The 16,436-nt window shown below is 63.8% G+C and overlaps 1 protein-coding gene across 1 annotated transcript in view; it reads left to right on the plus strand.

Moving 5' to 3' along the window:
* Window positions 1-16,436, plus strand: part of TSNARE1 (t-SNARE domain containing 1) — a 131,887-nt gene that overhangs the window by 72,139 nt on the left and 43,312 nt on the right. Inside the window, 3 exon segments of the mRNA XM_057531654.1 lie at window positions 1,619-1,691; window positions 3,037-3,495; window positions 6,951-7,033. Coding sequence (XP_057387637.1) covers window positions 1,619-1,691; window positions 3,037-3,495; window positions 6,951-7,033 — 615 coding nt within the window.

Genomic DNA, 16,436 nt, shown 5'->3' on the forward strand with positions numbered 1-16,436 from the left:
TGTGCGAGAGAGGCTCTTTCCGCGGCCCACCGGGCTAGCTCAGCGGCCGAGGTCAAGGTTGGTGGTCTGGTGGCCTTGGGACGGGAACCTGGAAGCGTGAAGAGGTGGGTCTGTCTGCCTGAGGCCTGGCTGAGCCCGTGGCTGTCGCGTGTGACCTTGAGGTCTGGACCTTAGGGTGGCGCCTAAGCTTGGCCTCCCCACCAGTGGCCTCAGCCAGGGAGGGCCGTGGGGACGTGGATCCCGGAAATGGGCCCAGGCCAAGGCCACTCGAGGCCCCACGCTCACCACCACCTTCCCGGCTGTGGGCTCCGTCCCAGCAGAGCCGCCGCCTCCGCCGTGTGTGAGCCAGTGGTGGAATTGCAGTCGATAGTACATGTTGGTTTAAGATCAGGCTAATTGCTTCATCTCCCAGAGCACTCCTGAAAAGGCAATGAGTCTCCTTGTAATATTTTGCAGTGGGGTGAAATGACCCTCGTGGAAGTCAATCCAGGCTCCGCATGAGCTGCAGGGTGGTGGGGGCAGGGGCGGGGGGGTGAATCCTCACCCCCCTGCCCCCCCCCGCCGTCTCACGGGCGCGAAGGAACCTTCCCTCTGGCTCTACCCTGGCCATGCGCCGGGCACTGAGGGAGGAGGAGGTTTGCATTTGCCCAGTGGTAGGTGGGGGCACCTGGCTGGCCGGTGGAGGAGCCGTCTCCTGCAGGGAGAGGGCTTCAAGTCAGCGGGCATCGGTGCCAACCCCAGCCCTCCCCCTTTCTGTGAGGCCCGGGGCGTCACGCACCTTTCCGAGCCCCACAACCTCCATTGTCAGGTGGGTGCCGTGACCTCCCTTCACAGGTGCTGCCGGTGTGCAGGTGGCCATGTGTGATGTGCGCCTAGCACAGCCCCAGGCGAGTGGCCTGTGAGTGGCCACATCCCTCACCAGCATCGTTGCTGCTTTTGCTGGGCGAGTGGAGTTAGGATAGAGGTGGGCGGCATGGAGGATGCAAGAGGCCAGCATGACATGCCGGGTGGGAGGTACCCCAGAGTTTCCTGGTCTCAGTTCTGCTGCTTACCCCATTCACTAGCTTCACGAAGCTACTCATTCTTTAGACAGCAGTGGGGCTACGGTCCGTCCACCCACCCACCCACCCTCCATCGTCCATCCATCCACCATCCATCCATCTACCCACCCCCCACCCACGTGTGCTGGCCCGTGCTAGGTGCCGAGTGTACAGGGAAGGAAGAGTGGACCCTCCGTCAAGGAGCCCCCCCGGGAGGGAATGAGGAGTGAGGCGTCTGCAGGACCGACAGGCCTGTGGGAGGTGCAGCCTGTGCCCTCTGCTCTAGACAGCCTCTTCCCTCCTTTAGTCAGGCCTGCAGGACCGTGCCGGGCCGCAGCCCTGCACTAGACTAGACTGCAGCCTTCCAGACCCTGGGTCCTCTGTTCACAGCAAGGGAGCGCACAGCCCTGGGATCCTCAGCATGGGGTCTGGCCTTGGGGTCAGGAGACAGTAATTCAGATCCCAGCAATGTCTCTGACTTGCGGGGTGACCCTGGGCTTGTTTCTGGTCCTTAGCTCTCACTTAGCACTCTTGGTGGCCGTGCCCTTGACCTAATGGCTGCCATCTTGTTTCCACAGAGTGACCTATTGGATGTGAACCAGATCATCAAGGACTTGGCCTCCATGGTGTCAGAGCAAGGAGAGGCCATCGGTGGGTACCCATGCCATCCACCCAGCCACCTGCCCGCTCCCCCAGGCGTGGGCAGACGGCAAGGCCTGGGCAGGTTTGGAGGTCTGAGCTTCTGCCGCATTCCTTCCCCGCCTCCTCAGGTCGTCCCCAGCCCCTCGGGAAGGCCGGGCCTGAGGGGGCTCACGCAACAGGCTGGCCCACCCGTTCTGCTCATGGAAGAGCCCTGGCCTGCCTGCCCCCCCCCACCAGGCCTTCCTCCCCAACCAAGGACTCCCCGGGGGAGGACAAGCTGTCCTGGGCGGGGAATGGGCTACAGCGGGTCCCCCCGCGGAGACTGCTGGGGGTGTGGAGCCGGGAGCTGCTTCCCAGGAAACGTGCGTGGTGGGTTACAGGGCTGTGAGGGGGGAGCTGATGTCCCTGCTGTTCCCCAGTCTCCCCCACGTGAGGGCCTCCGCCCACCCAGCCCGGCCTGCCACCTGCTGTGGCCTTGGGGCTTTCCTGCTGCTGCCCTGAGTGCCCGGGTGGCCTGGGCAGCGGGGAGGTCGGGAAGGGGGTACTCACAGCCCCTGGCCTGGAAGAGCAAGGCGGCTCGGGGTGCCCAGAGCCACTCGGCCAACAGTCAGCACCCAGCCACGGCCCAGGGCTCGCCCACCCCCCCTCCACCCCGTTCCCCTGCCGAGTCGTTGCCTCACTGGGGTCCCCTGGCTGTGAATAACCTCCCGCCTCTCAGGCCCGGGCGCCAGGGAGGTGCTGAGGCCCACGCACGTCCTGCTCCCCAGCGGGCAGCCCGGCTGCCCTCCTCGGGGTGTGCTGCACCCCCAGGAGCAGAGCAACTGGAGAGGGTCGGGCCGCGCTGCCTCAGGCCCCTCGCTCACCTGCGGAGGCTGGGCTCCTGCAGGACCCTGCTCTGGGCGGGGCCGCCCGTCACCCCAGGACCCCCTCTGTCTCCACATCCTCCCTCACCCTCGCTCTGGCTGGCCGTCTCGTGGTGGGTGTGCAGGAGGCTTGTACGCTCCAGATGGACATGCAGGTGTCACCCGGATGGTCACTCAGCCCCATCACTGATTGGGAGGGGCTGTCCCCCGGGCGGGGAGGTGGTGAGGACTCACCTGCTGTGACCCTGGTTGGGGCCCGGCGGAGGGGATGGGCACCTGGGCCCAGACGGGACCCCGCTGCGTGCTGCGTGCTGTTATGGGTGTCCCTGCGACGATGGTTGTTGGTCTGGGGCCACTGTCCCCTCTACGGGGGGCGGTGGAGACCCGGGGCCACGAGCCGGGGTCGGGGGCTCTGCTCTCCACGGCCCGTCCCATCTGCCGCCAGGCGCCCGTCGGCCCCCGCCCGCCCTGAGCCTCCGGTGCCTTTCCAGGGTCCAGCAGCGACAAGGCCGCGTGCCGGCGCAGCTCCAGCCCCGAGCCGGCCGTGGTGGCCCCGCTGCCCGGGCCGGGCTGTGCGCCCCTGCGGCCGGGCTCCCACTCACGCACCAAGACGCGGAAGCCCAACTTCAGCCCGCAGGAGACCGAGGTGCTGGTGCAGAGGGTGACGCGCTACTACCCGCTGCTGTTCGGGGCCCTGCGGGGCCCGCCCGCCCGGAAGCACCGCTTGTGGAGTGCGATCCTGCAGGCGGTGAACGCGCTGGGCTACTGCCGCCGGGACCTGGGCGACGTCAAGCACAAGTGGCGGGACCTGCGAGGGGCGGTGCGCAGGAAGCTGGCCGAGCGCCCCCGGGCCCCCGGGCCCGTCCTCACGCCCGTCGAGCGCATGGTGGCTGAGACCTTCGCGGCCCCGGGCCCCGCTGGCGAGGGCCGGGCCGCCGAGGCCCTGCCGAGTAAGTGGACCCTCAACAGCCTGCACGGAGCTTCGAGCAAGAACCGCGGGGAGAGCTGAGGCCCCTCTGTGTCTAGATGGGGAGGCCGAGGCTCCAGGCCCGTCCTGGGCGTGAAGGAGCTGAGGCTCAGGGCCAGGTCCGTCTGGGGTCGCCCCGCATGACAGGGCCTCAGAGGCCTCGGGGAGCCCAGGTCCCCGTGAATCGCTCGGGTGCTCGTGGGAGGCCGGCGCTGTCTCCTCCATCACTGGCCCGGCTCAGCTCACCTCCCTGCCCCTGCTGTGCCCTGTCACGGGCGTGGGGCAGGCAGTGGGGGTGACCTCACCCCCCGACGCCCTCTTGTGCTCTCAGAGTGGGGGCCCTTCTCCCTGGGTCACTCAGCCCCCAGAACAGGCCAGGGCAGTGTCTGGGGCTCGCAGCCTCCCAGGGCCTGCTGACCCCTCGGAGCCCAGGGCCCACCGCCAGGGCCACCTTTGCAGAAGGTTCTGAGCCTGGTGAGGAAGACGGGTGCTTGGCTGGGCCTTCCCTCCAGCGCCCCCTCCTCGCATTCCTCCTTCTCCTCCTCCTCCTCGAGACGCCTCTGAATGTCCGCGAGGAGCGCCCTTCGCCAGGGGTACATCTGTCTGCGCCTAATGGCTCCACCCACAGCTCGAAGCTGAGCCCCACCGGACCCTTCCCTCACCCCTTCCTGGGGAGCTGCTGGAAGGACTTTGGGGACGATGCCAGAAGCAGGACCAGCTCCCTCCTGAGGGCTGCAGAGTGGACGGCAGGATTCAGCCTCGTGGGGACAAGCAGGGGCCACAGACGCCCCCAACAGAGGCCCCAGCAGACCTTCTAGTGGGGATTCTGCACCGAGCAGGGCTGGGCGGATCAGAGATGCACGCAGACCCGGGACACGGCCGTGCCCTGGGCTGGACCAGGTCGTGGGCCTGGACGATAGGGCGGGGCCTAGTTCGGGAGGCCACCTGCTTCCCTACAGGCAGAGCCAGACCTGGTTTTGGGGTGCTGCAGGGTGGGCACACTCTAAGGGCCGAGGGGGGCTGGCAGCAGGTGGCACGGGTGTGGTCCTGGGTGTTCAGACCCGTCCTGCGAGTTCCCAGCCCCGGATCAAGGCAGGAGCTTGGTGGCTGTGTTTCTCCTGGTGGCCCGTGTGTGGCGCTGGGCATACTCCTGGGTCACGAGGCCCAGCCTGGCCCAGACGTCCCTGCCCGCCCTGGTGCGCCGGCGCCCCCTCTCCCGGACCCCGCGGCTCCCAGGCTCTCCTCCGTTGGGACAGTCCGCTGACGGTGAGCTCCTCTTGGGGTTGGCTGGGCACAGTGCTGACTCAGAGAGGTTTGTGGAATGAGTGAGAGAGGGGGGTAGGGGCAGGACACCCCCTCCCCACTCCGGTGGGCTGAGACCAAGCAGGGGAGTGGCTGCCATGCCTGGTTTGGGGGTGGCTCGAGGCCCAGCCCCACCGGCTCCTGCCTCTGGGTCAGTTCTGGCCTGGGGCTTGGGCAGGGTCCGGCTGCAGGGCTGAGGACGGCTGGTTGGCAGAGTGCAGGGCCCCCCCGGCGTGCCTGCAGCTCTGTCCGAGTTTGGCGGAGTGGTGCTGAGGGGCTCCTCTTTGGTCCCGGGGGGCCTGGCCCAGAGTCTGGGTGCCCCGGAGACCCCCAGAGCGGAGGCCTCCAGGGCAGCTCCCGCCGAGCACCCCCCGCGGGGACTGGGGGTGAGCCTGGGGGCCTGTGGCCCTGCAGGGCTGCGCCCGGCCAGCCCAGGGTCTTCAAGACATGCAAAGGCCGTGGCCAGGGTCGAGGAGGCACCGGAGCCGCAGGCCCCGTGGTGGGTGTTGCCTGCCCGCCTGGCAGCCCCCAGGGCTCAGGAGGAGGGAGCTGGCCGCAAGCCGGGGGTCTGCGTGTACGATGTCCCAGGGTAGGGCTGCGTCTGATCTGGGGGACACTGAGCAGACCTACGATCCAGCCCTCCAGGCTGTGACCCCAGTGCCCAGCTGGCCCGGGCACCGCTGTCTTCTGGCACACGGGGCAGCCGTTCTCACCTCTCTGCCACCTCCCTCCCTGTCGGGCGTGGCCGGGCCACTGGCGAGAGGGTCTGGGGCACGAGGTGGCTCCTATTCACCTCAGTCCTAAGTCGGTGGTGGTGAGGGGGGCGGGGGCCTGGGTGGGCGCCTCCTGGTCCTGCCTCGCTGGCAGCTGTGAACGGACAAATCAGCCTTCTGTGTGTCCTTCCTTCCCTGCTGCTCTTCCAGACTGGCTGGAGACCGTGACCTCGGTGTGATGGGGCCGAGGATGCCTCTGCTCTTCTGGGGGGGCCGGCCCTGCGCATGCGAGAGAAGCAGGGGTGCTCCCATACTCTCTTGATGGGGCTCCCCGTGGAGGGGCCGGACTCAGACTTCAGGGAGGGAACCCCAGGCAGGGAAGACGCCCCCTGCTCAACCCGGGGCCCAGGGGACTTGGTGCCTGGGCGGCACCTGCGTTTATGGGAACGGTCCCTGCCTCGGCCTGGGTGGTGCCCAGGTGCGCAGCTCTCCAGGGAGATGTGTGTGTTTAGCCGTTTCTGCCTCTGGAGTTCTCACCAAAATGCATGAATTTGGAGGCTTGTCCTCTTTTCCTGGAAGAATTTACTTGATGCGTGTTTGCGTCTGGTCCCTGCTGAGGGCCGTGCCCATGGCCACGGTCACTCCCTGATCGTCTGGGCGGTCCTTCCCTTTGGGAGGAGAGAAAACAGCATAGAGAATCGCCCTGGTCCTCAGCTGGGTGCAAACCCGGTTCCTGCTGGGGTCAAGCACCGCGGTCCGAACTCACCCCTGCCCTGCGTGCCCTCCAGCTGGGCTGTGCGTCCACAGCAGGGCAAGGATGGATTTGGCACCTGTTTTATGTGATGCTGCCTTTTTACCAAGGGCGTCGCTGAGGGGAGTCTCCTGGTGTCCAAGGGCGGCCCCTGGGCCTCGTCAGGGCGGCTCAGGTGTGCTGTGGGGCTGGCATCTCGGGGGCTGCGTGGACGCACCCAGCCGGCCCCTGCCCGAAGTCCTGGTCCCCGCTCAGCCCCTCACTGTTGTCAGAACCGGCCGGTCAGTGCACTTGCTGATGTCCAGGGCCGAGTGCGGAGGGAGTGTTCCCAGGCCCAGGCTCGCCGTCTTCACGGCGACTCTGTGAGCGTGCAGAGTCACGGCAGAGCCACTGCAGAGCCGGGCCTCACCCTCTGCTGTGCGGGCTGCCGCGGCTCCAAGGGACAGGCACCCCCAGGCTCTCTGTCCTGGCAGCTCAGGCCGGCCAGCGCCCACGCCAGGGGGGTGACCGGTGCCCCATCGCCGCAGCCTCTCTTCTCTGGAGGCTGGGCTCCCCGCTTGTGCCTCTGAGTGATCACCGGGGGGGGCAGATGCTGTCCACGCCCCATCCCCACGGCCCTGGGTGACCTCGGGGTCTCCACTCTGTAATTGCTTCTGTTGTCTTGATTTGCAGATAGTATTGAAGCCGGCCTTGAGGCTGCGTCCTCGCACGCAGAGGCGGCCAGTGAGCTCCTGGCTGGAGCCAGCCGGCACCAAGTAAGTCAGCGTGAGGGGACAGCCCGCCGCCCCTCCGACCCCTGCCCGCGCCTGGGAGGGGCAGGCCCGCAGGGTCTTCTCTGCGCCCAGGCGGGCTGCTGTGGGGGAGGGGAGAGGAAGGGGTTGCGGGCCGCGTGCCCAGGGTGGGAGGTCCCGCCTCCCCCTAGTCTGCACCACCCCCTCCCCCAACCCCGCCGCCGAGAGCGCGGCCGGGGCTTCTGCCCACCGCTCGGCAGTGAAGTGAGAGGGCAGGGGTGAAGGGCGGCCAGGAGCAGCGCCCACCAGCTGGGTCTCGCTGCCGTGGGTGCCGACGTGGCTGTGTCTCCCTGTGTCCAGGGCGCGCAGCACCCCAGCTGCCCCTGCAGGAAGCTCTGCGGCTTCTCCCTCACTCTCAGAAGGGCAGCATGGGTCCGTCAGTGTCTGCTGCCTTCCTGGAGGGCGCGGGCCGTGGAGGGGGCCGCCTGGCCTTCCGACCGCTGGGCCGGCTGTGTCCGTGTCTGCCCCTGGCCTGGCCCCCGGCTGGAGCTGGTGGGGCCCTCTCTGCTTGGGACGAGTTGGCCGGCTCACAGAGAGTGAGGACAAATATCTGACCCTTATTTGCTTGAGATGGGCTTAGGGCAGCCGTGGGGACCAATGCCGGGCTGCCGGGCTGACCTGCAGCCACCGCGTGAGCCCGTGACTGGGCCAGGCAGGCTCGGACCTGGGTCCAGCAGGGAGGGGGTGCCAGCACCTGCCCTCTGCTTGCTCCGCATCACTCGCTGGCCCCCGGCTCCGTGCCGCGCCCCGACTCGCAGAGGTGGAGCCCACAGAGCGCATCTCTCCTGGAGCGTGCGTCCTGGGGGAGGGCGGGGTGGACAGTCCAGTCCAGTGACGCGAGGGCCCTGGGCCAGCCGAGGCAGGGGGGGCTTCCTGGGGGAGCGCCGAGCGGGAGTTGTCCTGGCAGAGGGGACAGAGGCCAAGGGAGGGGCTGCCCAGGCGAGCTCGGGGCGCCACAGGCCGGGGTGCTGACGCTGCGTGGGGGCCCTGCCGGCGGGAGCAGGGAGGGGGCCGGGGAGAGATGATGGACGACGTCCTGTTCCCTGGGGGCTTTGGGAAGTCAGGGCTGTGCTGGGCAAGGGACTCCAGTTGCCTTAGAGGGGAGGAGAGGGCACAGGGTGATGGTCTGGACCAGGCAGGGGTGTGGGCGGGGCAAAGAGCGGGAAAGAGCGGCCCCCTCCTAGCAGCTGCGCTCCCTTCCCAGGCTTCCCCTCCCTCAGGGAGCCCAGTGGGCAGAGCACACGCGGGCCTGGAGGCCGCTGGACTCCACGAGAGTGCGTCGTGGGGTGGAGGCTGGCCCCACTGCTGGCCTCCCCTTTTCTCTGTCAGTGGCCACTAGACTCCTAAGTCAGGGCGACAAGCGTAGGCCACACGTGACAGCTGGTGAACACCACACCAAGGGGGGGAAACGGCATGTGTCTGCAGGGCGGGGCGGAGGCAGGGCTGGAGGTCGTGTCTGCTGGTGCCAGGTCGGGACTCTGCCCCAGCCACGGGCCCCGACCTCTCAGCACGCCGAGGGCGGCCAGACCTGCACCCGGACCTCTCCACCTGGCTGGGTCCTTCCAGGGCCTCCCAGAATAGAAGGTACGGGCTGCAACTGACGAGCAAGGCGGACGTGTCGGGCGCCCAGGGCCCGGCCTCTCCAACGGGAGCTCTCCGAGTGGGCCAGTGCCTGCCGAGGGCCCTCACCCCCAGGAAGCCTCCTCTCGAGAGGGAAGCAGCACGCCGGCAGGGTGGCTCGCCCCGGGAGCCTCCGGGCTCAGAAGGGTCAGCAAGTGCCTGGACCGCAGATGCCTGGACCCCAGAAGGAGGATGTGACAGTGAGGAGGAGGAGGAGGTAAAGGAAGAACAGGAGGAGGCTGGGCAGCCACCTGCGCCCACGGACACATCAGGCTCAGAACCCCTACCTGGCGCCCGGGAGCTCGTGGGCCCAGTCCTCGGGGGCGATGCCGTCATCGCCCCTTTTCCTTCGCAAAGCAGGACCACCTGTGCCATAGGTGAGGTGAGAGGGGCTCAGATCCAGGAGGTACAGCCCGAAGTTGCCACCCCATAGTAATTCCTCCTGCCCTTGCCCACTGCCACGCAGCATGTCGGCAGGAGTCAGCAAGGCAGGGCACCGCAACCTGGGGCTCAGGCCCAGGGGTTTTCCCTGGGACCTTGGTTGACTCACCCTCCACACCCAGCCAACTGGAAGGTTAGCCTTCAGCTGGGCCTTTCATTTGCACACTAGGGATTTGAGACCCAAAGGAGAGAAGGGTTTCCCCAAGGTCACACAGCTGTCAAGAGGAAGAGCTGATTTGGGAGCCCAGTTTGTAGGATTCCAAGTCTTGGCTTTTCCTGCTACCCTGGGGTAGCTCTGCTTTTATATACAGCTGCTCATCTTTATGGGATGTTTGCTTGGTGGATGGATGGACAGACAGATGGATGGGTAGATGGATGGACTGAAGGATTGGAAGGGTGTATACACAAGTGGGTGGATGGATAGAGGTGTGGGTGGATAGATAGATGGATCAAGGATGGATAGTTGATGGATGGATGATGGATGGTTTGAGGATGGATGGCTGAGAGATGAACGGATGGATGGATGGATGGACGTAAGGAAGAAGGATGAAAGGAAGGAAGGAGGTGGGCAGATGGAGGGACGGATGGATGCTTGATGAACAAACAGATGGGCAGATAGATGAGGGGATGGATGAGTGGGTGGATATGTGTAGGTAGACAGATGGGCAGACAGGAGGGTGGGTAGATTAATGGCCAGCTTGGGTGGGTGGGCGGATGGACAGACAGATGGCAGCATGTGGTGGTGGCACCTTGGCTTTGGAGCTGCCAGGTTGAAGTTTTACCTCGGCGTTACTGGAGGACGTCGTTTGCCCTCCGAGTCTTGGTGTCCTAGTGAGGGTGCTGCTGCCCGCTGCAGAGGGGCCCCGCGAGACCGAAGTAGCCGCGTGGGCAGCGGGCCTCGTGCAGGTGGCGCTCCCTGGCATCGCCCCGGTCCTGGCCGGCGAAGGCTCACGTTTCCTGTCTCCCTCTGCCAGCCGACGAGGACGAGGCCCCCGGCTGCCTGCGGCTACCCCTGCGGACGCTGGATGGGCCGAGCCTGCCTGAAGCCGACCCCCTGGACCCCCGAGGAGCCTTCCCTGCGTCCACCTCCTCACCCTCCCCGCCCGCCTCCCCGGCCTCGGCACCCCCCGCGGCCACATTCCCCGGGGCCTCCCGGCCCTCGCCGCCCTCCTCGGCGGCACCCCAGCCCTCCGGGAAGCCCACAGGGGCTGAGGCCTCGGACCTGGAACGGCGGCTGCTGGACTCAGAGCGGCAGCAGGGCGCCCTGCTCGGCGCCTGGTCCCAGCAGCAGAGTGCGCTGATGGCCCAGCAGAACCTGCTGCTGCAGCGGCTGGCCGAGCAGAGCCAGCGGCTGGCCGACGGCGTCGAGGCCCTCAACCGGACCCTGGAGAGGCTGGTGGAGGCCCTCCCGACCCGGGGCGCCTCGCCCGCAGTGCCGGATGGCTCCCCTGGGGGCGGAACAGCCTGCAGGCCAGCTGGAGGCTCCCAGGGCAGCCCCCAGGGCAGGCACACAGGCCAGGAGGTCTTCTCAGGGATGATCCTGAAGGTGGAGGAGGAGATCTAGGGTCTGGACCCCGTGGGCCGCGTGCAGAGCAGGGACTCCGGTCCTGCCCCTCTGAGGGGCAGAGGCGGGGCCTCGATGGAGCCAGAGAGGACGCTGGACTTCCGCCTGTGGTTGCCCCTTCCGTCCTGCCATTGTCCGTGGGCCTCAGTGACGCGAAAGGAGGGCCCGGCTGAGGTCTACTCAGGGATGACGCCGGTGGGCGGACCGAGCCCCCTCCGCTCCCATCCCGCGCTCCGACCGTCGGGGCGAGTGCTGTGGAGTGCAGAACGGGGCGCCTCTCGGCGGGCAGTGGGTGAGTGGAGCTGCGGGAAGAAGCACGCGGGGCGCAGCGCCCCCAAACCACTGCCTCGGGTGTGGGCCCTGGAGTGTGGCTCTGCTGGGCACCCAGGAAACCCCCAGCGTGTGCCCTGGAGTGACTCCCGGAAGCCCCCTGCTCCGTGGGCATACCGACTGAGGGGGGCTGGGACCCTGCATCCTCTTGATGCTGCCCCGAGGGAACCACGCCCCGTGGGCCTGCGGTTATTTCTCTCAATTTTATGTCTGTGGTGTGGGGTATATATATGTATGTGCACATACGTTCGTTGGTACTGGATGGGGTGGGATGCCATTTTATACCTGTCGACTTTTCTTGGAAAAAGATATTTTTCTTATATAAGCATAAAATAACAACAAAAAAAGCCAGTGATGATAACGAGGGTGACGCTGACAGGAAACGAGATGGAGCCCGTCTGTCTGCGCGTGCGCTCTGCCTCTGCCCTTGCCTGGCAGGCAGCCCTGATCCCCCCGGGTGTCAGATCCACCTCACCTGTGACTCCTGGCCCTGTGGGGTCCCTCGGGGCTGGCCCCAGCTCCCGGCCCCGCCAGGCAGGGCACACGGGCCTCAGCGCACAGTTCGGGTGGCTGTTGGGGTCCTCGTGGCCCTGGAGCTGTGCCACCTCCAGCTTCCCCTTTGCCTCCTTCTCCAGACTCGCGATGAAAGCCTTTTCCGGAAGCGAGAGGCTGAGGTCCTGGCATGAACTGGACAGCGTGCTGGTCCCGGGGCTCCCAGGCAGCCTGGCACTGAGGGGCGCAGAGACCAGGGTGGAACAAACACAGTGGGAGGGACTTTTCCTGGTTTCGCTGTTTACCGTGGAGCCGGCAGCATGTCAGCAACTCTTGTCCACAAAAGAAAGCCCGAGCTCCTTAGCTGCCCATCCAGCCCTCTGCAGTGTGGCCAGCGCCCTTCCAGCCTCCTCTTCCCCTGCGGTCCGGAGGACACCGTGTGTTCTCCATGGCGGCCTTTCCTTCAGCCCTACAAAGCCAGAGTGCATTTCAGTGCCATGTCTGGCGTCTTCCTAGAGCTTCATTCCAGGTGAAAGGCATGGACCCTGCTTGTCCATTAAGATGCCCACTGCAGTGGACACACACCTCTCTAGGCAATGAACACTGCTGTCCAAGGTTACCCACTAACCCTGGTCAGCACCTACTCAGATCCCAACCTAGCCCTGACCCGGGTCCCACGCAGAGCCCTGACCCTGGTCCCACGCTGAGCCCTGATCCTGGTCCCACGCTGAGCCCTGACCCTGGTCCCATGCTGAGCCCTGACCCTGGTCCCACGCTGAGCCCTGATCCTGGTCCCACGCTGAGCCCTGACCCTGGTCCCACGCTGAGCCCTGACCCTGGTCCCATGCTGAGCCCTGACCCTGGTCCCATGCTGAGCCCTGACCCTGGTCCCATGCTGAACTCTGACCCTGGTCCCGTGCTGAACTCTGACTCTGGCCAGTCCCGTAACCCCTACTGGACACCTGCTCTGGGCCCTGCACTGAGTGCTGAGGACACAGCAGCCCAGGCTGAGCAGAGGTCTGGCCGCCTCCACAGGCCCGGTATGCTCTTTGCCTGCTGAGGGCCCGGCAGGGCATGACGGGGATGGGGTGCCTGCCTGTCGGGCCATCGGTCTGGGGGTGCACGAGGGAGCCTGGGTGGCAGGCAGGGGGACAGGGGCCCTGCCTGGCCTCGAGGGCAGGGGTGTTCATGCGGGAAGGGGAGCTGAGGATCTGGGGTGGGAGTGGCCTGAAGATCCGTTAAGAAGGAGGCTGGGTCTTGGTTTAGACGGGAGCTGGTCAGAAGCAGAGCGTTGAGGGAGGCGCGTGTGAGGTGAGGCAGCGGGGAGACATCTGACCCCTCCGGGGGGCTTCCAGCACCTCCTGTGCTTTCTGCCCAGACTCTGGGCCGGGCGACCAGGCAGATGGCAGGCCCGGACAGGGACATGCGGGAGAGGAGGGCCACCGGGAGGGCGGGCGGCGTTGCTGTCCTGTGCGGGGCCCGGGGGCCAGGGGGGCTGTGGCAGCCCAGGGTCGGGGGCCGTGTGCCTGAGGAGGGCGGGGCCCACAGGCCGGGGCTCTGAGGACCCCGTGTGGGAGCCCGGGGACAGGGCGGCAGGGAGGGGAGGAGACCCCGTGGAGGCTGAGTGACAGGTGCCTGGGGGCGTTTAAGGAGAGGGGGAGGGGCAGCAGCGTCCTGTGCACAGAACAGCCCGGAGGTGTGAAGACCGAAGGGTCCTGACTCGGGGCGTCTAGAAGGCGTCAGGCACCACGGCAGACCATGTTTCTGTGGCTTGCTCTGGTTGATTGCAAGGCCTCTGTGTTCCAGAGAGACAGGCTGGAGGGCGGCCGGGACAGCTTTCCTCAGAGCCTGAAGAGACCCCAGGTCACCATGGCAAGTCTGAGGCCGGGTGGCCTTGGGGGCGCAGGGGTGATGGCCGGGGTCATGGAGAGAGCTGGGGGCCGCTTGGAGCCCGGTTTCAGGATTCCCAGTTCATGCCCTGTCCGTTCGTCGCGCTGCTTTACCAAGTGCGTGAGCCCGTCCATGTGACCCCAAGTGAGCAAGGCCAGGTCCCCGGCCCGGGGCAGCCGCAGGCAAGGAGGGAGCTGGGCAGACCCCTCTTGGTACACTGCACGTTAGGCAGCCCACGCGGCTTCCCTGCTAGGAGACAGCTTCACGTGGAAAAAACCATGACTGTAAACGCTTTGCCGGCTTGCAGGGGGAAGCGAAATAACCAGGCTTGTCCCCTCACCGCCAGCTCCTCGCCACCGCAGTCAAAAGCGCTGGACGGGAGGCAGCTGAGATCCTGGCAGACGGTCCTTTCGGGGAGAGTGCCGTAGGCCTTGGGGGACCCTCAGAAGAAGAAGAGCCACGTGAGCCCGCAGGCAGAGGTCACTTAGTCTGCCGTGGGCAGCCACGGGGTGCAGGGGAGGAGGGAGGGCCAGCGGTTGCAGAAATAACAAGACCACGGCTTTAGGCCCGATACAGGCTAAATTATGTCCCCCTAAAGTTCAGATGTTGAAGTCCTCACCCCAGGACCTGAGCAGGTGACTGTGTTTGGGGTTGGGGCCTTCAGAGGTGATTGAGGTAAGGTGAGGTCTCTGGTGTGACCTCGGATTCAACGTGACTCGTGTCCTTATAAGAAGAAGAGATCAGGACACAGATGCGCACAGAGGGATGGCCGCGTGAGGACACGGGAGGGGAGGGCTGTGCACACGCCAGGGAGGGAGGCCTCAGGAGGAGAAGGCCTGCGCACGCCGTGGCATCTGACTTTCGGCCTCCAGGACGGGGACGGGGTGCGTTTCTGTTGTTTGAACCGCCGAGTCTGTGTTACTTGTTAGGGCAGCCACTGCCGACTCGTGCAGACCCCCAAGGAATTAATCAGATGCCTAACATAAGATAGTGTCTAAGGAATATTTTAAAAAGAAGATGAAATCACAAAGATGATTAATAATAAGAGATGATCAAAAGTGACCCAATGAGTCTGGAAAAGGTCAGTGATGACTTTTAGAACAAAGAAGTCGGCGGGGGACCTGGCAACACATTTGGTCCCGGATGACGTGAGAGGAGCAACCTGGGAGGCTTAGCTGGGGAAGTAACAGTGCGCCAGGGAGAGCTAAGGAAGCGGAAAGGGTGACGGGTGGAGGGGTGCGGAGGGTATACCAGCGATTCAGCACAGGTCTGGGCGGGGTCCCAGGAGAAGAGAATTGAATGAGGAAAGGCAGTGTGTGAGGAGGCCCCACCCGACCGCCCACCATCCCGCAGACACAGGAGGCACCTGACACCTGGCAGCCCCACGCCTCCCAGAAACCGCGGCCCCCGAGCGGGAAGGAGGCCCGGGAGGAGGGGCGGAATGACAGCCCCGCTCCCAGCTCAGTCACAGCAGCAACCGTGGAGGCTGGGGACGGTGGAGTGATACCCACCAAGGCCGAGAGAAGGGACTGTCAGCCTGGAATCGCGCCGCCCTCAAAACCATCTCTGGAGAGCAAAGACAAGTGAAAACTTGAGGGTTTACTGCCAACAGACTTTCACCAAAGGAGCTTCTGAAGGATGGACTCGAGGATGGAGAATAGTCCTCGAAGGAAGGTCTGTGACAAGGAAAGTGAACCAAGGAGCTGGTAAATGTGGGGCAGATCCAACAAAGGACTGTGTGAGATAATAACATCATTTCATATTAAACAGTGATTTTTGACTGTAATGTCTTATTTGTGCAGTTAAGTTTTTAGAAAGGACAGAACAACAATGGGACAATGATAGTGATTAAATTATTCTGAGCCCATTTTCAGAGAAACTAAATATTAATTTTGGTGTCTGTTAACTATACATGGTAAAAACTCAAGGATTCCTTCATTGAAATTAAAGACTTACACTCTTCAAACGACGCTGTTAGGATAAAAAGACAAACTACTTACGGGGAGATAATGTTTGTAGATCACATAGCTGACAGAGGGCTTGTATCCTGAATATATAAAGAGCTCTCTAAATCCAACAATAAGAAAAAATACACTTGAATTAGAAAATGGGCAAAAGATTTGAGCAGACCCTTCACCAAAGAAGATATATGGATAGAAAATAAGCATCTGAAAAGATGTTCAACATCACTAGCCATTAGAGAAATGCAAATTAAAACCATAATGAGATACCACCGCACGCCTGGTAGAATGGCTAAAATAAGAGATACAACGATACAGAGAAAGTGGACCATTCATACACTGCTGGCAGGAATGCAAAATGATACAGCTACTCTGGAAAACACTGTGGTAGTTTCTTAAAAAGTTAAACATTCACTTACCAGACTTCCCAACAATTGCACTCCTGCACATTTATCCTAGAGAAATAAAAAGTCATGTTTACACAAAAACCTGTACACAGATATTCACAGCATCTTTATCTGTAACAACCCCAAATAGGAAATAACCCAGATGCCTTCTGTGGGTAAATGGTTAAACTGTGGTGCATCCACGCCAAGAAATACTACTCAGCAATAAAGATGGATGAAAAGGTGGAGGGTTCTGAGGGCATTTTGCTGAGTGGAGGAGCCTGTCTCATAGAGCCCATGCTGGGTGATTCCGTGGGTCTGACATCCTCTAAGGGACGAGATTGTGGAGATAGAAACGGGGCCGGGAGGTGTGCTGGGTGGGTGCAACTCTAGGACAGCACGAGGGCCCCCGAGGTATTGGAGCAGCTCTGTATCCAGTCACCACAGCGGTACAAGGATCTTCATGTGTGATAGCGTCTCACAGACCTACACACACAAGACACCAGTGGAAAATACAATAAAATTGAAGGCAGCAGTAACCTCTGGAAGAGTATTGTAGGAGTCTATAACTTCCACACCAGGAAGAAAGGAGTAAGAATGCAAGTAAGCAGACAAAAGTCTACTGAATAAAAAAAGGGGGGGGGGGAATAAAGAGCAACTAAAATAATACAGAAGAAAAAGAA

Source organism: Balaenoptera acutorostrata, chromosome 17, assembly GCF_949987535.1.
Source record: "Balaenoptera acutorostrata chromosome 17, mBalAcu1.1, whole genome shotgun sequence".
NCBI lineage: Eukaryota > Metazoa > Chordata > Mammalia > Artiodactyla > Balaenopteridae > Balaenoptera > Balaenoptera acutorostrata.